General features: G+C 42.5%; 1 protein-coding gene across 1 annotated transcript in view; it reads right to left on the minus strand.

Annotated features, from left to right (window-relative positions):
* Positions 1-22,842, minus strand: part of LCP2 (lymphocyte cytosolic protein 2) — a 353,127-nt gene that overhangs the window by 55,686 nt on the left and 274,599 nt on the right. Inside the window, exons 10-14 of the mRNA XM_075859992.1 lie at positions 20,412-20,437; positions 13,145-13,222; positions 11,557-11,587; positions 4,738-4,750; positions 1,977-2,085 (exon numbers count right to left, since the gene is read on the minus strand). Coding sequence (XP_075716107.1) covers positions 1,977-2,085; positions 4,738-4,750; positions 11,557-11,587; positions 13,145-13,222; positions 20,412-20,437 — 257 coding nt within the window. The remainder of the gene's footprint in view (positions 1-1,976; positions 2,086-4,737; positions 4,751-11,556; positions 11,588-13,144; positions 13,223-20,411; positions 20,438-22,842) is intronic.

Consider the following 22,842-nt stretch of genomic DNA (forward strand, 5'->3'; position numbering starts at 1 on the left):
ACAATTTCCCCCATACAGCATAACGCCCCATAGCTTCCCCATACAGTATAATGCCCATACAGAGGCCCCCATACAGTATAATGCCCCCATAACTGCCCCATACAGTATAATGCCCTATTGCTGCTCCATACAGGTTAATGTCCCCAAAGCTGCCCCCATACAGCATAATGCCCCCATAGCTGCCACCAGTACCAATGCTCTTGTAGATAGTGACACAGTGCCCATGTAGATAGTGCCCAAGTACAAAGCGCCACAGTGTCTCCTATAGATAGTGCCCCTATATAGTGCCACAGTGTCCATGTAGAAAGGGCCACACCCCCTTAAAGATAGCACCACCCCCCTGTAGATAGCGCCATTGGGACTCCCTCTAAGAGCAGAATCCCCAGCTAGAGCATAGGCCAGGGATTCCTGAGCGGAATCCCCATTGCCGACTCTGGCCGGGGATTCCGCTCCAGGAGGAGCCCCTGACATCAATGTCCATATATGACAGTGACCTCAGGGGTTTCCTCTAGGAGCAGAATCCCCGGCCAGATCATCGGCAACGGGGATTCCGCTTAAGGAGTAGCCACTGATGTCACTGTCCATATATGGACAGTAATGTCAAGGGCTTCCTACAACACAGCGCTTAAAGTAGCGCTGTGCCTGGGGAGTACTCGGCGAGCGGGGGAGCTCCCTCTGCTCCTCTGCTATGAACTAATTCTGAAGCAGAGAGCTGATAGTTCCCTGCTTCAGAATTGGTTTCAACTGAATCTGTGTCCTGTGGATGCAGATACAGTTGACGGCGGGACATACACCCACCGTCTGGGACAGCAAGACAACGCCCGGAATCCGGGACTGTTGGGAGGTATGCTTTAAACACCTAAACTGTTAATTGCGGGTATAATACACTATACTACTTATATAGTGCAATGTATTATGCCTGTCAATATAACACTGACAGGCAGCCTACTAGGTCCTGCCATAGGCTTCAGTACATAGCATACCAAAAGTCCATTGTCAGAACTCTGGTTGCTATAGCAACTTATCTGTGACCAATTATCACATCGCGGGGGGGGGGGGGGGGGTTAATGGGGTACAAAGGGAACACTTTCCTCAACCACTTCGATGCTCCGGTCGCTAGTGAAGTAATCAACCGGAGGAGGGTATGCTATATAGTAGCCAGGTAGTCAGGAGGGTAGTCATACGAGACCATGTTATTGGCCCGCTGGCCTCCATGCAACTATGTTACTATATACAATACATGTAAGTTAATAATAAGATTTGACAAAAATAAAAAAGATTCAAATTCACATAAAATGACACTTTTTTGTGGGGTAAAATGCAAGCTAGGAAAAATAAGTAGTTAGGGCATGTTTAGACGTGGCGGAATTGTTGTTGAATTCCGCTGCGGACAGTTCGCAGTGGAAATCTGCAGCAGCTGTTTTTTTCATTCGTTTCTATACCTTTTTTAGGTAACATTAACATTGCGGAAAATAACAGTGCAGAATTTAGGCTGCAGTGTAGAATTTTCACTCCACAGCATTCACATTCTGTTGCAGAGAAGCAGCGGAATTTCACTGCGGATTTCAGCCTTTGCAATGCAAAGGGGTGAAATCTGCGGCAAGTCCTCTGATATCCGCAACGTCTGAATTAATATTTCAAATATGAAAATGTTGTTGCAGATTCATTGTGTAATTGCCACGAATTTGCAGCAACATTTGTAGCGGAAAAATTCCGCCACATCTGAACATCCCATTCAGCTGCACCTACAATCTTTGCAAAACCGCAGGATAAAGACATAAACGTTCAAATAGAAAAGTCAGAAAAATCTATAGAATAACAGTGACAGATACAAAGGGAGAAAGGGCTCTGTACATTCTATAAGGGAAGACAGAATATATACCATAAAGTGATTCTGAAAAATATACATAACACTACTATTGAAATAAAATGGGTAAACACATAACCAGCCCATGTCATATACATAATTTACATACATATCTGAAGTAGGCAAAGTGTTCGATCCTGAACCCCTAGATCTGATTGAGGGTTTTGGTGATGTTGACGGAAATGTGTTTGAATGGTGAGAATACAATCTTCGTGGGCCTAAAATGATTAAACCAATGCAATAAAAAAGCAGAAATAGAAAGCTTATGAATAGTATGCCCTTTTGGCTAGTTCCTTTAAAATATAATTAAACTTCATAATCATATGGACACATTCTAAGTATTATTTATTTGTGTTCTACTTTGTGGGGTTTATATAATATATTCGTTTTTCTAGTAGACATACTTACAATGTCAGAATGTTATTGAGTGCATAGTAAGAACAAAAATAAAGGAAAGCAAAATGAAAACCATACCAAAATCAATTGTAGAATATATATTTATTTTTGCTAGCCATGTGCGTGTGTAAGAGGGTACAACACGGAAGTATAATATAATATAATATAATGATCACCCCCAGAGGGACCAGTTCCAGAATAAAGGCAAACACTAAAAGCAAAATTTACTCTCTCAAGAGGCACAAATCATAATGGTTACAGTTCAATGCACATACAGATGTATCCAACTTTACTTTTTCTTGAATTGCGTTTTAGTTATACTATATTCCATGATACTAATTCAATAATATCTTGCACTATCCAGGAAAAAAAAGGAATACGTTAGACGTATACATCTTTTTTTTTACATGGGAGTCTATGGGTGAAAGATGGCCGACGGATGCCTCTGATGAATGGACACATCTGTACACGTAATGGTTTCACAAGAGAGGTACAACTTGTGGCTGTTCACACAAGGAGGGAAGTACAGTATGTTGGTTTCAAGCTATAAATTTTTAAACCTGAAACCTGATCCACTGTGACTGCTTTGCACTTTATTTTTACTACAGTATGGAGAAAAACCCTTTGTAACTGTGGAACCGAGAATTGTTGCTCAGAAACTCTCAGTCTCTATAGTTGGTGGACTATATACATGTCCCAGCAGTTTCCGCTCTGCTTGACAATTTCTTTCTCTTAGTTTCCGCCATGCCTAGCAATTCATTTCTCAGCAGTTTTCACCCTGCCTGGCAATTTCTTAACCTTTACCGCCCGGTGGCCGACTCCAATACACTGGACCTGCAATTTCAGTCATACTGATCGCGGCTCACTACAGCTCTTGTTCTTTCGACGTTTTAACTGTCTTGCTCTATTTAACACCAATAATCACCCCTAGTTATATGTTTAGCATTTTCTACTCTAAGGGGAATATTCACGCTTACAGCATCCACACTGAACACTTCAGCCTCTAGCTGTCATGGACACACACACACACACACACACACACACACACACACACAGTTCGGCTGGCACTATTATAGAGGCTATAGTGTGAACTGTTTAATGGGGAACTGTGTGGCTTACACTGGTATGGGAGGCACTGTGTGACTGACACTATTATGGTAGACACTGTGTGGCTGGCACTGTTATTTGGCAACGTGTGGCTGACAATACTGGTGGCACTGTTTGGCTGGCTCTATTATAGTAAAAACCTCCTATAGAAAGAAATGCACAGGTAAATACAGCTAACTGCAAGTGCCTGAACAATAAATGCAGCAGCCCTATATTGACAAGTGTCGAGTTAGGGAAAACAAGTAGACTAGACAAGCACAAAAGGGAGGAGAGAATACAGACCAAATGAGGGGGACCATGATCTCTAACACCTGTTTCGCCACCTGCTTTGTCCGGGGGTCTTAACCCAACTATCTTAAGGGAGGGTATATAAAGGAAGTCTGGCCAATTGTAACATCCCCCACAAATGTGGTAAGAAAATATATTGATAACTAGCAAGCACCACCCCTGTAATTATACTGAAAGAGTCCTCATCTGATCACTGAGATTATGTCTATGGGCGTGGTGGTATTGCTGATGTAAACAGCACAGTATAGAGGTAGCATGGTGTAGATCATGGTGGTGTCCATATTCTAGGCGTGGCCACCAGATCATATGTCTAAGAGTGTGTGGCTAACCACCTCTAAAGATAGGCTGTGAATAGGAGAATTGGGTGTGAACACTGTAGTGACAGGTCACTTCATGTGCATGACATCACATGCACAAGGGGTGGGGGCGTAACAGCACAGTAATCTGCCCGGGGGTGTACCCATGTATGACCTAATAAAAAGTCTGTAGGGGAAGGAGTAGGCATGAGTACAACATAGAGGTGTCACGTGACCAAAAACATGGCGTCCTCCATATCGGCGACATGTCTATAGGGAGGATTGTCCGTAAATACACAGTTCTGCTTGGTAATACCAACACGGTGGTGGGAGGGAAGGACTCTAAGGTAACAGGGTGGCACAGTTAATATAAAACAAAACATACCTTGCATCTACAACAAAAACCTAAGGGCTCATGCACACTGGAACATAGGCTGTTTGGCAATACATGGAGCCTGCATGGTTCCTCTAGTACAGATCCGTACAGCCTACTTGCATTGCTTTTCAGGCGCTTAGGGGAGAATATTTCCATACATACGGAGCTAAATAGAGCATGGCACATTTTTTCTGTTAGATTCGTATGAAATACAAAAGAACAAACCTCCATATACCTCTGAAGGCATGCAGAGATACAGTAGAGAGCTCATGAAACTCTATGTGAAAGCCCTATTACAGCACTATACAAAACGTAGCCATAATACGGCCATGTCTATGAGGCCTTATTGTGAACTTACATGACTCAAAGACATACATACATATACCTGGAAAGAGGTCTGCACATACCATTTTCTTCAGGCTGCAAACAAGCATAGAACAGTCTAAGTGTTAAATTATAATATGTGTAGTTGTAAAATAAAAATATATATTTTTAAAAAATTATGCACTTTTTTCTGCTGCCTTTTTTTTTCAATTAGTTATACTTTGTTCCACAGATGTTTCTACTGGAAACTGATGCCTATCTTCAGAATGTTAACACTGGGAAAATGTTAGTTAGAAACCCTGAGTATGAGGCACCCTTATTCCAGTAAGGGCATGACCACACGTGGCGGATTTCCTCCGCAACTGTCCGCATCAATGCCGCACAGAATCTGCGTTGCAGATTCTGCTGCGGATCTGCACAAAATGTGCAGTACATTGATGCGGACTAGCTGCTGCGGACTGCGGGAAAAGTGCTTCCCTTCTCCCTATCAGTGCAGGATAGAGAGAAGGGACAGCACTTTCCCTAGTGAAAGTAAACGATTTTCATACTTACCGGCCGTTGTCTTGGTGACGCGTCCCTCTTTCGGCATCCAGCCCGACCTCCCTGGATGACGCGCCAGTCCATGTGACCGCTGCAGCCTGTGCTTGGCCTGTGATTGGCTGCAGCCGTCACTTAGACTGAAACGACATCCTGGGAGGCCGGACTGGAGACAGACGCAGGGAGTTCTCGGTAAGTATGAACTTCTATTGTTTTTACAGGTAACTGTATATTGGGATCGGTAGTCACTGTCCCGGGTGCAGAAACAGTTACTGCCGATCGCTTAACTCTTTCAGCACCCTGGACAGTGACTATTTACAGACGTCTCCTAGCAACGCTCCCGTCATTACGGGAGCCCCATTGACTTCCTCAGTCTGGCTGTAGACCTAGAAATACATAGGTTCAGCCAGAATGAAGAAATGTCATGGTAGTAAAACCAATACGCTCCGCAGCACACATAAGATCTGCGGACTTCATTGCGGAATTTTGACTCTCCATTGAAGTCAATGGAGAAATTCCGCCATGAGTCCGCCACTGCTCCGCAACAGACAGAGCATGCTGCGGACACCAAATTCCGCTCCGCAGCCTATGCTCCGCAGCGGAATTTTACGCCTCGTCTAAACGAACACTGCTAAATTAAAGTGTAAGTCAATGGACAAACGGCTCCGCTGCGGATTAACGCTGCGGAGTGTCCGCAGCGGAATTTAAGTGAAATTCCGCCACGTGTGAACCCAGCCTAACACTTATGTTTTACCCTAAAGTGCTGGGGCGTTTTAGAGAAATCATATTTTTTAACACTGTCTCCCAGCCAATGTTAGGCTTCTTTCACATGTGCATTGGGACTCCGTTCATGGGTGCATCGAAGCTTTCCGTCAGGGGAACCAATGAACGGAATCCAAACTGAAACAATAGCACAGACTATTCTATTGATTTCTTAGAAACGATGGAACCCTTACACAACGGAAACCATTGTTTCAGTTTGGATTCCATTTAAGGGTTCCCCTGACTGAAAACTCTGACAGAACCCATGAACGGAGTCTCGACGCAGATGTCAATGAGGCCTTAGGTGCCAGGCTCTGGGAGACGTGTCCGATGGGAGGAACACTATAGAACTTCCTGCGCGGCTAAGCTTTATTGACAGGTCTCAACCTATACACAAATAGGTAGACATATTGACACATAATGGATACATCAGTGTGTTACATGTTGGTAACCAAACATCACATCCATATGTGCTTGATGAATATCTCATTCCAAAGGAATGCTCTGTACCTACTGGCTAAAGGCGCAGAACACTGAGCAGGCGGGAACCTGTTCAGCCGATAGCTGTAGAGCACTGTCTCGTGCAAGGGAGGGCCTGATTGTGATACACGGTGATTTGCAGCAGAGGCTGTTATATCTGTGGCACAGATTTTTGGAAGAACACCTTACCATAACCCACAACCCTCTCATTTTTTGTGTGATTGTCTCGCTAAACAAAACTTGAAAGGGATAAGGCTCATGCAAATGAGCATTTCAGGGATATTTTATGGGTGTTCTTTGAAAAATCAGGGACGGGCCTTAATTTTCCCATTCATTTGGAATTCAAATGTTAGGAGGTATGCATTACACCAAATGAAAGCCCTAGTATGCTAAATAGTGGGTTCATTTTAAAAATTATTTATTTTTAACCGGAATGTCACTTTAAGATTCCATTTTACTGCTTGCCCATAGAAATGATCAATTATTAATAAATGATGTCTCTCAAAAACAGTTCTTGAGCTAGCGTTGATTACACAAGCAATTTAAACTCGATAGTGAGTGATATAACCATTGACAATTACGGTATTACATGCTGCACACTTCTACACTCAGTGGTCCAGTTCTGTGAGCTAGTGTGGCATACTGCTTTTAAATGAACCTCTGCTTTTTATTAGCATGCAGACTTTAGGTCCAAAATTCTGTGCTAACTATTATTATGTTTTTTTTATAGCGTTTAAAGCTTTGTTTTTCTGACACAAAGCTCTGACTCCCCTGCAAAGATATAGATATAAAAAATAACATGCCTGCAGTCACCACTGGAGGAAGCATGGGAGCTTACTGCATACGGTCTTGTCATTGAGTTCAATGTATAACACTATGCAGTAAGCCTCTAAACTCTTTCTAATGGTGACTGTACGTAGTCAGCATGTTATGGTTTACATTTAGGTCTATGCAGGGGATTTGGAGTTTTGCATTAGAAAAATAGAGCTCTGACCATCATAAAGATTTATTAATAAATTAATCAGTGCAGAATTTTGAATATATTTCAATTTAAAAAAATAAAATAAACGGAATTCATGGGTGGACATTCACTATAAGGCAGAGCTCTTTTTTACCTTTACCGTATATGTATTTCCACTTGTCACGTTACATAATGACCTATGGACGTGACTATGTTGTCTAGCGGTCCTAGCACTGTTGAGATCCAATGTGTGGGTTTTATAAAAGCGTAGTCAGTATTAAAAATAGGTGCACTGTTAAACTAAATTTGGAATCCACTTTTTGTGGAGGTATTATTTAAGTCAATGAAACTGATTTTGGTGTGAGTCTGAATACAGGAAAATTATGATAAATGGGAAACAGATCAGTAAGCTTAAATTTGAACAGTAGAGCATTTGGGAGCATAAGATATTTTTATGTCGGTTTGTTTTTTAATAGAGGTTATACAGTAATGGTGGGCACATGGTTATGGTTAATAATAAATGGGCCCATAGGCAGAGTTATGGGTTTAGTGCTCTCGTATATCACCAGGATTTGTATGATTAATTCTTAAATAGTTGCCCATATAATAATAGCAGGCCATGATTAATGGCAGTAGTACCAAAATTATAATGGGAATATTGTCATGAATAATAAACTCCACATTATAAGTGAAGTGAAATAAAAGAATGGTTCTTTATCAAAGCTAATGTAAAGTTTCATTAAACATATGCTTTCAATGGGATCCAAGTTGAATCGGACATGTACTTAGTCTCAGCCGATGTAGAGTCACTCTATACGAATATCAGACATCATGATGGAATAGAGGCGGTCCGTTTTTTCCTTGGGACTGGCAACCAGGATGGCTCTCTATGTGATTTGATTTTGGAATTATTAAAATTTATCCTTGGCCACAATTTCTTTGTGTTCAAGGATTGTTACTATTTACAACAGCAGGGTACAGCGATGGGCGCGGCATGTGCGCCATCTTATGCAAATCTGTTTCTTGGTTTTTGGGAGAGGCAGATTTTTCATGGGGATGGCGCATGTGCCGCGGACCATGTTCATCTGTGGCTTCGATACATAGATGATATCTTCTTTATTTGGCAAGGATCGGAGTCTGGGCGGATGAATTTCATGCAGCAACTTAACGTAAATCCTTACAATATTAAATTGACATACAAACATCATCAACAGAAGATTGAATTTTTGGATATACAAATATTCACAGATGATTCTGGTTTTTTTACACACTGATGTTTTTCGCAAACCTACAGCAGTCAATTCTCTGCTGCATGCTTCATCGGCCCACACTCCGTCCACCATTAGAGCCATCCCGGTTGGACAATTCCTTAGGATCAGGCGGATCTGTTCCTCTAATACCCTATTTGAAAATCAGTCTAGGGATCTAAAAATTAGATTCAAGGACAGAGGGTATAGTAATAGAGTAATCAAAACGGGGTATGGGAGAGCAAGGAATACATCACGGGACGAGCTCCTGAGACCTAAAGTGCACCAATCGAGTGATTCAGAAATACGTTTTATATCCACGTATAACAGACAATGGAATCAAATGAGGGCCATCTTAGAGAAACATTGGCCGATCCTAAGATCTGAGCCACAACTAGCTCGGAACTTATCAGAGAGGCCAATGATGACGGCAAGAAGGGCCAAGAATCTGAAGGACTCTTTGGTCAAGAGCCACTACATACCTCGCCAGATTTGTCCATTCGGTTCTCGAGGACCCAAAAAGGGCTGCTATCCATGCGGGGATTGTAGGGCCTGCTCCAATATATGTCGGGCGACTAATTTTTCATCGGCTGACGGATTGAGACAATTCGAGATTAGGGACTACATTTCATGTAGCAGTACACATGTAATATATTATGCTACATGTGGCTGCCAGAAAATCTATATTGGACTCACATCTATGGAACTGAAAACTCGCACGAGGGAACACGTGCGAGACATTATTAAAGCTAACGAAGTTGAGGATCTCTTGACCCTCAAAACCCTAACCAGACATTTTAAAAAACACCACAATTGTAATCCAAAAACTCTGTCGATACGTGGTATCGACAAAATACATTGTGGCGTCAGAGGGGGCAATGTGAATAAACTTTTGTCACAAAGGGAATGTAAATGGATCGTAATGATCGGATCCATGAAACCTCATGGCCTGAACGAAAATTTGAACTTCGCTCCATTTTTATGATCTCTGCTATCTAGAATATTTTAACCTTGTTTGTTGTATCTTCTAACTGTTTGTTTTTTATCTAGGTTTCTAAATAGTGTTCTTAGATGTATGCTGCCCGATTTTGGTTTGAGCAATGCTTCTACCCTTCTTTCTATCAACTAGCCATCAGGAAAACAAGAACTTTTTGATCCACTGTACTATAGACTATGGATTTGTAACATGAATTTTTCGATGTATAGTTTTCCTTATAGTTAATGCCAGAATACTTTTCTATCTGTATGTACGGTGAGAATTTGGGGAATAGATGGACATAGTGTCCCTTTTCTCCCCTTTTTCTTGCCCTGCAAAACAGGCTATTTTTATTAAATCTATACTGTGATTACTATTTAGTGAATATATTAAACTCTACATGATGTCTGTATGTATCCTGTAATTGCATTATGCATTGATTTATGTCCTTACCTTCACTTTTACTATGTATTGTCCTGTTTATTTAGTTTCCCCTTTGTCTAGTACGTTAGTACTGTGTATGTGATCGATACATTTGCTTTTTCAGTATGTGTTCCTCTTTTCAGTATTAGGTATGGTCACCGTATATTATTGTCACTTTTGATATCAATAGCGTGTGCTATTGTCTTATTCTGCACTTCTATATCATATTTAATATATTCTTTGTTTTGTTACCTGCCATCCTTTTTCTTTATTATCTTATATTGCGGTCAGTCTGTAGGTGCTTCAGACAATATACTCTCCGCCGCAATTAATTATTAATTTTTATCTACTTTCCCCCTTTTTTTAGTAATTCCTCACAATATGTACACATTTTATATAAATATATATATATATTTTTTTTTCAATAGCACGGCCTTGTCCGTACTTTCTGTATTTGCAGTATTGAATCACACGTTGTACTAGTTCACTGAGCCAAGCATTTGCTCTATTTACAAATTATGGCATTTTGATAAATGTCCTCGTATACATGTATAATGCATTACAGCCATATGGATATCATTCTACATACCAGACTCATAGGTCCACCATCACGATGTGTGCGCATGCCCAGACCCGGCCGTTGTTGCGATGCTGTCCCCGCTCTGTCTCTGGAGATGCACTGCGCATGCCCGGAACTCCCGCTACGCGTCGGGAATCCGGATGTGCGCTCCAGCATGTGGAGGCGGAAGTGGGGCATTCCTCGCTTCCGGCTGTGTCACTGGGCATGCGCCAACAATCATCGGCACTTCTCTATAGTGGAAGCAATCTATTAGCGAAACGTGCGTTGGGGCTTTTGTGCTGGAGCACTTATCGGACTGCAACCATAATAAATCATGGGTAAGCTTTTGTCCATATATCTTTATACCAACACCTGACTAAGAGAGCTGGAACTTTTCTTTTCCTGCTTAAAACTCAATAGAGAGTACATATAAATGTGGTATTTTACCTTAGGGAAATTTCTCTGAATATCTGATAAGATTGGATTTATGATAATTCTGTTAACCCAGCTTGTACATCAGAAATGCTGATATTTGCTCCCTAAACCTTTTTTACTAGGGTCTTGTCCTTATATTGTACTATATATATACACTGTTTTTTATATAATTGTTTGTCTTTATATGTTAATAAAGTTTCTACTTTTTATATATTTCTGGCTACAAGCTCTCTTTTTCTTCTGTTTTGACATGATTAATGGCAGTAGTACCAAAATTATAATGGGAATATTGTCATGAATAATAAACTCCACATTATAAGTGAAGTGAAATAAAAGAATGGTTCTTTATCAAAGCTAATGTAAAGTTTCATTAAACATATGCTTTCAAAATATGGATATATTTTCATCCATCTAGTAAAGGTGATAAAATGTAAATTGCCAAAGGTAATAAATCAATTATCCATAGAAAGATATCACGTCTACAAAAAAATAAATAAATGTAACACTAAATTGTGTACTCACCGAAAGAATGTCTTCAGCATCTGGAATATGACTACAAGAAAATGAAGGAATATGAATTCTTGATGTATTACACAAAGTACAGTATAACACATAAACTGATACATTTCTAAAGAAGAAAACATGTATTTTCCCCACAGTTCTAAAAACAAAAGAATTAACATTGCCATAACCTGGTACCCGCAGAACTATTGTGTCTGATACTTGTATTAAAGAATACGAAAAAAAGTTTACTAAAATGTCAAAGCTTAAATATATATATTTAAGAGTGGTGGGGAGAATTCCCAACCCTTTAAAGAAGACCTGTCACCACTTCTCAAATAACAATCCTGGTGATATTTTTTTTTAGAACTCTGTGTTGTTCCATCCTCCAAGAAATGTATGAATAAATTGACAACTGGGTGTTACCATTTCCTATGTCAAATTGGCGTGTCCCTACACAGTCTCACTCTGTCAGCATTGATTGGACAATGTCAGGCTGTGTATGGACACCCCCCAACTGGTAACACCCAGTTGTCAAAGGAACAACATAGAGTTCTAAGGAAAGATTCTCCAGAATTGTTATCTCCAGGAAATACAGTTATTATTATTTATACGGCAGAAGAGCTGGCAGGTCCTGTTTAAGGGAATTTTGCTGCCAATATTGTATATTTTGTTCATTTGTCAGTATTTGTATTGGTGCTCTGTGTCTTTAACAGGTACTGTTTGTGTGCTTTTGCGCTGTTTTTCATTTTTTAGGTGGCTTTCCACTGGAGGAGTGGCCAGTCCGTCCTATTGTATTTACAGTATGTTACTGATGTAGATATTGTGTTGTGTGTAGTGAACTGTAACATTGCGCTCGTTCTTCTTTGTACAGGTGGTATGATCGTGAATAAATTGCTTTGTGCTGGAATGTACGACCCTGGATGCCATCTTGTCTAAATTTCTGTTGCGTGATAACGGCGCCAGGAGGTCACAGCGTGACTACACTATGTTCTGATGCCAGGGATGGCGCCTATTTTATAAAACTGCTTCATTCCCACTAAGCCAGTTGTGCAGTGTTTGGTTGGAGAGAAGGAACGAGGCTATAGAGCGGCTGAAGTGAGAAAGCTATGAAGAGTGAGCTGTGTAGCTACTGGAGCAGTTGCGGGTGATAGAACGGAGCTTCCTCATGGCGTGCAAGAGTTGTGTGAGCAGTCGTGTGTATGAGCAGGAGACTTCCCACGTGTACTGTGAGCAGCCAGTTACGATCTGTTAGGCCTGAATTTGCAGAACACCTTTTATATCAGGAAGAAGCGGCCTTAGCCCTATTCGCAACAAATGTGAGTAAACCAGCTATCATCTACCTGCCTTAGCTGTGTCTAAGACTGTGCATCTCATATTGAGAAGAGTTTGTTGATTTTCCTGTTGTAGCTGGTTGTGCCGCTAACACCAGCCTAGTATACTTGAGTTTGCAAGAGATCTCCTGTCTTTGTACCTTGCAGCGTGCTGTACACAGTATAACACATATGCCTACCCCCCACCTTACATACTGTATAAACAAGCACAATTTTAAAAGCAAATTCCCTTGGATGTTTATTCCTACCAATGCCTCCTTCAGAATCATTCTTACCTTGGATAGCTTGATTTTATGGCTGAAGAATGACTTGGAAGTGCAGGCTTCCTCAAATGTTCTGGCTTTACTGATGGCCTAAACACATATTTGTTAATATATTTTACAAATATGCACAAAAAAACATTAAAGGGGTTGTCCGGAATTTAAGAGTTTTGATAGAAGCAGGAAAGTTGTTAAAATAGAAAGAATTATAATACTCACCTGTTAAACCCCCTACCACTCAGTTTGTCCTTGTCAGTTGTCTTCCCTACATTGTTGATGTGCAATCCATGAACTTGACCACTGCAGCTAATCACTGACCTCAGCAGTGATGCTAACATGAATGGCACGAGACTGCTGAGGTTTGAGATTGGCTGCAGTGGTCATGTGTATGAATAGCATGTCATCACTGCAGGACAAGTCAGTAACGACTGGAGGGGACTCCCGGAGCTGTGGTCCTGCACTGGTGGGTGATTTAATAGGTGAGTATTGTTTTTTTTTTTTTTATCAACTCTAGGTTAGGTTCACACCACGTTTTTGTATCCTGTTAAAATGGCTGTCAAGATTAGAAAAAAAAAAGTACTTTTAAAAAAGGATGGATGCAACAGGATGCCTGTTCTGTTGCATCCTGTTGTCATTAAGTTATATTAGTACAAAAAACAGGATCCATCTTTATGCTTGTTAGACATCTATTTTGACGAACTTGATGTGCATGTTTTTTTTTTCTAGCTCTGTAACTAATCAGTGCCGGCGTTAGCTCCCGGCGAACCTGGGCAAGTTTCCACTCGGCCGCTGGGGGCTGTCACTGCCGTCGTCAAGGCATTACTGTCCATATATGGACAGTGATGTCAGGAGGGGAGACGGAGTCCCAGGCAGAGCGCTAGCGACTCTACTCCCGCACTCCGTCTCTGGGGAAGCACCTGACATCACTGTCCATATATGCAGGGCCGGCCTTTGGGGTGTGCGACCTGTGCCATTTCACAGGGCGCATCACTCCAGCAGGTGGAAGGGGACGCTGCCCCGGCTCCCTTCCCCTGCTTGTTTCAGAAGCGCCGGAACACAGCGATTTAGCAGCCGCCTTTCCACCTGGGAGCTTCTTCACTCAGCGGCTGCTAGTGGTGACACCGGGGATAAGGGCGCCCGTGCCAGCCCCACATGGCCGGTACCGCCACTAGCAGGTGCTGCGGCTGCTACAGAGGTAGCGATGCCACTATAGCAGAGCAGGGAGGTATCTCCCTGCTCTGCTATATACTAGCGACACTGTAGCTCTCTGAAGGAGCAGAGTCCCTGTGTGGCAGGGAATTCCACTCCTGGATGGAGCACTTGATGTCTCTGTCCATATATGGACAGTGACATCAGGGGTAACTCATGAAGCGGCACTACCTACCAGAGGCTGTTTGGCACTACCTACGGGGACTGTGTGGCACTACCTACGGGGACTGTGTGGCACTACCTACAAAGGGCTGTGTGGCACTTTCTACAGGGGGCTGTGTGGCACTACCTACAAGGGGGCTGTGTGGCACTACCTACAAGGGGGCTGTGGGGCACTACCTACAAGGGAGCTGTGGGGCACTACCTACAAGGGGACCTTGTGTGGCAGCCAGGCATTATACTGTGTGGGGGCCACTAAGCGGACATTATACTGTGTAGGGGTAGTACAAGGGGCAATATACTGTGTGTGGCACTTAGGGGGCATAATACTGTCTGGGAACAATTAGAGGACAAAATACTGTGTCCTTGATTCGGTTATAATATATTATTAAATATTATACTGTATGGGGGGCACTAAAGGGGCATTATAATGTGTGGGGGCACTATATAGGGCATTATACTGTGCGGGCACTATACTTTTTATGGGGCATTTTTTTATGATGCGGGTGGGGCACCAAAAGAATTTCTCACGGGGCGCCATCTATCCTAAGGCAGGCCCTGCATATATACACAGTGATGTCAGAGGGAGAGACGGAGTCCCAGGGAGAGCACTAGTGGCTCTGCTCCGGGACTCCGTCTCTGGGGAAGCCCCTGACATCACTGTCCATATATAGACAGTGATGTTAGAGGGAGAGAAGGAGTCCCAGGCAGACCGCTGCAAGTGGCTCTGCTCCAGGATTCCATCTCTGGGAAAGCCCCTGACATCACTGTCCATATATGGACAGTCATGTCAGAGGAAGAGAAGGAGTCCCAGGCACAGCACTACAAGCGGCTCTGTTCCGGGACTCCATCTCTGGGAAAGCCCCTGACATCACTGTCCATATATGCACAGTGATGTTAGAGGGAGAGAAGGAATTCCAGGCACAGCGCTAGCGGCTTTGCTCTCGGACTCAGTCTCTGGGGAAGCCCCTGACATCACTGTCCATATATGCACAGTGATGTTAGAGGGAGAGAAGGAGTCCCAGGCACAGCGCTAGCGGCTTTGCTCTCGGACTCCGTCTCTGGGGAAGCCCCTGACATCACTGTCCATATATGGACAGTGATGTCAGAGGGAGTGAAGGTGTCCCAGGCCGAGCGCTACAAGCGGCTCTTCTCCAGAACTCCGTCTCTGGGAAAATCCCATATATACACAGTGATGTCAGAGGGCCCCCTGCGCTCCATTTCTGGGGAAACCCCTGACATCACTGTTCATACAAGGACAGTGATGTCAGGAGCAGAGCAGTGTCCCAGGCAGAGTGCTAGTAGCACTCTGCCCTGGACTTTGGCCCTGGGGCTGCCCCTGACATCACTAGCCGTATATGGACAGTGATGTCAGGGGCTTCTCGGAAGCGGAATCCCCAGCCAGAGCATCTGTAATGCTCTGGCTGGGGATTCCACTCCTAGAGGAAACCCCAAAGGCGCTACTTACAGGGAGGAGGTGCTTTACTAGCGCTCAGCCTGGGACTTCAGCTCTGCTCCGGACATCACTATCCATATATGGGCAAAGATGTGAGGAGCAGAGCAGAAGTCCCAGGCAGAGTGCTAGTAGTGATCTGCCCAGGACTATGGCTCTGGGGTTGCCCATGACAACACTGTCCATATATGGACAGTGACGTCAGGGGTTTCTCCTGAAGCGAAATCCCCAGCCAGAGCATCAGCAATGCTAGAGGGAACCCAAAAGGTGCCAGTCACAGGGAGGGAGGCTGTGTGGTACTACCGGGTAGGTTGGCTGTGTGGCACTACCAGGGAGGGGGGCTGTCTGGCACTACCAGGGAGGGGGGCTTTGTGTCACTACCAGGGAGGGGGGCTGTTTGGCACTACCTGGGAGGAGGGGGCTGTCTGGTACTATCTTGGAGGAGGGGGCTACGTGGCACTACCTGGGAGGGGGGCTGTGTGGCACTACCTGGGAGGAGAGCTATGTGGCACTACCAGGAAGGGGGGCTGTGTGGCACTATCTACAGAGGGCACTACATTTATGGGGGTAGAAACTGGGTGCCTAACTTCTATATGGGGGCATAAACAGGGCCTAACGTCTATATGGGGGCACAAAGTGATGTTTTCTGTCATTTTATAGCCGTCGTGTGTTCCCCCGCAAGGGGGCTTACTAAGTCTGTGTAGCCCATGGGCCCACATAAACCTGGAGCTGGCCCCGTATGTAATAATATACAGATTATCTATTTTAATGTCTTTTAAAGGGGTTGTATGGGATTTAATTTTTTTTTTGCTAATAACAGTCTGACTGCATATTATGGCATGTGCAAAGTGGTTATCCAAGGATCACCTGCTCAAGTATGCCTCCCTAGGCCAAAAGAAAGGGCCATGTCTAGTGAGAACCAACATCCACTAGAGACAAATGACTCACTGATCCATATTTACTAAGACACACGCTTCATACACCACTCTTCGGCTAGGTTCACGCCATAATTTTGCATCCTGTTGAAATGTCCTGTTTCTTTTTCATTATTAGAATAAAAAGTATCTTTTAGGGTATTTTCATACGGTGCGTAAAAGTATGCGGTTTTAGGGCATGGCCAGACTTTTTATGCAGACAGTATTTATGCCGACACTAACCGCATCAATGCCGCACATAATCTGCATTGCAGCTTCTGTTGCGGCTTTTCCTAAAATGTGCAGGAAATTGATGCGGATTAGCCGTTGTGTATTTAGGTGAAGAGTACTTCCTGCTGTCTTTTAAACCATTTCATCTCAGTCTGGATATAGACTTAGAAATACATAGGTCCAGCCAGAATGAAGAAATATCATTTTCTTAAAATCAATACGCAACGCAACACACATAACATCTGCGGATTTCATTTCGGAATTTTGAATCTCCATTGAAGTCAATGGAGAAATTCTGCAATGAGTCCGCAAGAAGTCCGCTACACGTCCGCAACAGCCAGTGTATGCTGTGGACACCAAATTCCACACCGCACCCTATGGTCCGCAGCGGAGTTTTCCGCCACATGTGCATGAACCCAACTAAAAAGGTGTGGAAACCAATGGAGAAACTGTCCGCTGCGGATTTCCCTTTACTGTGATTTCCTGCGATTTTGCAAATTGCGGTAAAACCACATGCTTTTTTCGGCCAGGCGGTAAAAAAAAACTCTGCAAAACTGCACCATGTGAAAACACCCTAAATGCTTGATGACAGTTATCGTCTATGCTTGTCATTAGCGGCATGACATACACGTCATGCAAGTGTGCCCGCGTGATCAGGAGTGGGGCAACGGCTGTAACACACAGTCGCAGCTCTAGTCTAAGGCCCTGTTCACACCGAGTTTTTTTGCCGCGGGCAAAAACGCCACGAAAAATGCTTTCTCTGCCTCCCATTGATGTCAAATGCGTAAATGCCCAAATATAGGGAAAAAAAACGGGAAAAAAACGACTCCGCCTCCCATTAAAAAAAAAACAATGGGAGGCATTTTCGGACGTTTTTTTGCAGTGTTTTCCAACGCGGTTTCCGTATAAAAAAACGTGTCACAACAGTGCCTAAAAGTGGAGATTAGAGAAATCTCAGATCTCCGTAGTTAACCCCTTGAATGCCTCGATCAAAGCGGAGCGTGGCATTCAAAGAGAAAACGAGTTTTCGAGGCCAAAATTGGTCGTGTCCTCAAGGCTGGATTCATACACAGCGTTTTGTTGCATTTTTTTATGGTGTTTTTAATGGGATTTTTGTGAGCATTTTGTATAGCTTATTTTAGTGCCATATGTTACATTAAAGTAAAATATCAAAAGCACAACACACAACTCTGTTTTGGTTTGTGGCCTTTTTGAGGCAATTTTGTGGTCAGTGCAATTTTTTTCCAAATGCAGAATGCTCTGGTTATTGAGGCTTCTCTACAGGACTTCAAAAACGCGATACAAAAAGCATGTACAAAATTACACCAAATAAAAAACGCCACTAAAAACACTACTATAAACACCTTAAAAAATGTTACATTTTAATAACGCTAGCGTTTTTTGAAAGATTCTTTGTGTGAAGAAGGCCAAAGAGGTTAAAACAGGATGAAACAAGATGTCTGTCAACAGGACAGAAAACAGGATCCTGTATCATTCTTTTTTTGTCCAGCTCCATCCTGTTTTAAAGGTAAATTTGACCAATAAATAAAACAGGACCTTTCAACAGGATGCAAAAACAGGGTTCGAACGTAGCGTTAGACTGAAGCCCGCTGGACTAAGATGTGACAAATTTATTTATAGGCGCACGCCCCTTAATAGATTTGTCGTATCTTGGACTGCATGTGTACCACAAAGTGAAATCTTTTCTCACTTACGAGCTGGCAAAGATTTCCACTATAATTTACGCTAGTAAAATTGGCAAAAGCAGCTTAAAGCAGCATAAATTTGCTAACTATTGTGCAAATATGGCTTGCGCTATAGTTTGCGACTTTTTAATCGCCATAAAAATTGTCGTGAAGCCAAATTTCCTTCACGGATTTCAATGGATGCCATATAAGCCTTACTTTCCCATTATCAGTGCTGCATGAAAAATAAGAAATGACCCATGTGCTTTCCCCAGGATAGTGGCTAATTGCAATGGCTGCCAGTTATGGAAACCAGCAATCTATTGGTTTTGGGCTACTTTAAATACAATTTAGCATGTAATTACACCATTTTATTTGTTAATATATATATGCTAGTACAAATATAGTCCATTATTACATTGCTTATACTATATAATTCAAAGCACCAAAGTGTCATACTGTATATGTTAAGACATGGGGCAATTATTTTGCTTATCTACACCAGGTTTCTGGTATAGAAAAGTGTCAAACTGCTCAATTTGTGGTAAAATGGGGCGGGTCCACAAGTGGCCAAACAACTTTACCATAATTTATGCCAGAAACTGATATAAATTAAGGCATAAATGATTTCCCATTTTGCAGAAAGACACCCAGAGATGCACCTAATTTATTAAAAGGCGTGTGCCTCGTAATAAATAATGCGCATTTTACTCCAGCTGTCTTTATATTAAGGCATCGTTCACACAGTATTTTGGCGCTGTTTTTGACCCAGAAACCACATCAGAAACCGTGCCAAAAATCTACTGAAATCGCCTTTCAGTGATTTCAATGGGAGGAGGAATGCTTTCGAGAAAAAGAAGCGTCATGCCCTTCAGGCATTTTCGTCTCTGACCTGTCATTGACATCAATGGAAGGCAGGGAATGCATTTTCCGCTGCGTTTTTTGCCCGCGGCGCTCAATGGTTGTGGCCAATAACTGCCACAAAAAATGCGGCTAAAAGAGTGCAGGCAGATCAAAATTTTGAGACAGATTTTTCTGACTGCAAAAAACTCTGTGTGAACATACCCTAAGGCCGGATTCACACGAGCGTTGCGCATCTCTGACGTGAAAAATTGTAGTTTTTCACGTCCGAGGTTCATCCGTTCTCTGCGCTGCTGGACCCGATGTCACGAATCCTCCATAGATTAGAGTCTCTGGAGGGATGCGCAAAGCTTGACAAAATAGACATGTCCTATTTTCTCACGGACCCTTTACACGGTCCGTTGAAACGACGGCTGAGTGAACGGCCACATTGAATTATATAGGTCCGTGTGACGCCCATTGTTTCAACGGCCGACACACGGACGTTTAACACGTTAGTGTAAATAAGGCTTAAGACTGGAGTATCAAACGACAGTATTAATAATTCCCCCCCCCCCCCCCATAGACCTGACTGCCTGTGATTCTCTTTTCTGTGAGTGAGGAGAGCACTCAGTGCAAGCCTAGTATACTAAAACAGTAGAGGCTGCACTTGATTTATAATGTTGTGATATTTATACAAATCTTTAAAATCCCCAATTTTTTTTTAATAGGTGTTCTCTGTGTCTTACCCACATTTGTAGAGTGACTGCCAATATAGTGAAAGAACTTACCTCATATTTGCAGGTAGTGTAACGGCCTAGTAAAAATAAACATTACAGTTAATTAATTGTACGGTTTTAACCCCTTGACGCACCAGAACGTGCCTGTCCTGGTGCGGGGGTTGAAGTATGTAGAGAGCTCTCTTGCTGAGCCCACTCCATGCACTATATTACAACTGACACCTCACACTTACAGCCAAGAAAAGAGATCGCTCTGATCCTGGCCGTTTAAACACTTCAAATGTATTAAAAATGTAAAAAAATAAAATAAAATTCCCTAAAGTCATGTTAAAAAAATTCAACGTTAACATGACGGGTATTGCCTCATCCGTGAAAGTCTGAACTATTACAATATAATGTTATTTAAGCTGCTCGGAGAACTCCTTAAAAAAAACAAAAAACCGGCCGAATTGCTGTTTTATGGTCACCTTAGCTCCCAAAAATTTGAATGTACCCCGAAATGGTACCAATAAAAACTCCAGCTTACCCTGCAAAAAACAAGCCCCCACACCACTCAATCGACAGAGAAATAAAAATGTTATGACTCTCAGAATGTGGCGAGACAAAAAAAAATGTATTTATAAAAGTGGTAAAGCATAAAAAAAAGCCATGAGGGTGGGAACACACACAACGTATTCAGTTTACGGATACACTGCGATAAGCTGCACAGCGTAACCACCCTGAATACCGCAGGGAATGCCGTCCGGAAAATGGCACCACATTGTGATGCATTTTTCCGGCGGAATTTCCGCTGCGAAGTGGCGCCAGAAAAATTTAAAAAAGAAAGGGTCATACTTATCCTTTCCCTCTTCTCGGCGCGTAATCCGGCCTCCTGGGAATACGTTGCAGGTCATGTGGCGCTGCAGCCTGTGATTGGCTGCAGCAGTCACATGGCATGCAACGTCATCGAGGGAGGCCGGACTGGAGAAGAAGCAGGGAACTCTGGGTAAGTATAACTTCATTATTTTTTTTTCTTACTTGCGATTTTTGTCACGCCTCGCTGTGATTCCACTGCAAATATCGCAACACAAACTGCATTGTTGCGGGTTTAAGCACCCCATTGAATTCAATGGGTAAACCCGCAGAATTAATTGACATGCTGCGGTTGAAGTAAACACACCGCAGGTCAATTTATGTGCATTTTTTTTGGCGGAAATCTACCGCAGTGTGGTTAGGAGATTTGTTGAAATCTCACCCACCCTGCTGCTACTGTAATACGCTGTGGATATTCCGCAATTAATAAGTTGCGGAAAATCCTCAGTGTTTACGGTATGTGTTCCTACCCTAAATTTTGTATAGCCGTAATCGTATCAACCTACAGAATAAAGTAAAAATTTAGCTTTTACCATACAATGAACGCTGTAAAAACTAAACCCCAAAAAAATGACGCAATCACTGTTTTTTGTCCATTTCACAGCACAAATATATATTTTTTCTCAGTAAATTATATGGTACAATAAATGATGCCATGAAAAACTACAGCTTGTCCCGCAAAAAACGGCTATATCGATGAAAAAATAAAAGTTATGGCTTTTGGAAGGCGGGAAGGAAAAAAACGAAAATGAATAAACGAAAATTGGCTGTCATTAAGGGATTAAAAATAACCTATCACTTTGAGGCAAGCGACACCTGTATATAACCCCTTGAAGTCCAAGCCATTTTTCGTTTTTGTAGTTTTCGTTTTTCATCTCCTGCCTCTCTTCTGATCCATAACTTTTTTAGTTTTCCGTTAATGGAGTGGTGTGAAGGCTTATTTTTTGAGCGTAGGAGTTGTAGGTTCTATTAGCACTCTTTAAAGTACCATATAATGTACTGGGAAACTGAAAAAATCTTGTGGAGTGGAATTAAAAAAAAACTGTGATTCCTCCATATTTGTTTGGGTTTCGTTTTTACATCTTTCACGTTCGGTTAAAAACAAATAATTTCAACTTTTACAGACCCGGTGATATCAATTTTACTTTAGAGACAAAAAAAAAGTTGTTCCAACTTTTAATATTTTTTTTATTTTTTTGTACACGACTGAAAACTTTATTTAACTATTCTTAACACTTTATTTGTCCCCCTAGGGCATTTGGAACAGTGATCGTCAGATCGCTGGTTCAATACACTGCAATAATAATGGTATACTGTATATTGTGTATTGTCATTTTTACAGGCTCCAGAGGCTGCCATGACAACTATCAAGGGGGCGGGGGGAGCAAGGGTTGTTGGAGGTTGCCGGATTCCTCTTTCTAATTACTTAGATGCTTTGTTTGCTATTTACCGCAGCATCTAAGTGGTGATCAGAGCTCTCTCTGTTCCTGGCCATTAGTGCGAAGTGTCAGCAGTAATACACAGTTGACACCCGCAACGTATGGAGTGGGCTTAGCCCGCATGCCCACTCTATACTTTAACCTCCGCACCATGACAAATTGCTGCAGAAGCTCCAGAGGTAAGTATAGTA

The sequence above is a fragment of the Rhinoderma darwinii genome, chromosome 3, assembly GCF_050947455.1.
Source record: "Rhinoderma darwinii isolate aRhiDar2 chromosome 3, aRhiDar2.hap1, whole genome shotgun sequence".
NCBI classification, from domain to species: Eukaryota; Metazoa; Chordata; class Amphibia; order Anura; family Rhinodermatidae; genus Rhinoderma; species Rhinoderma darwinii.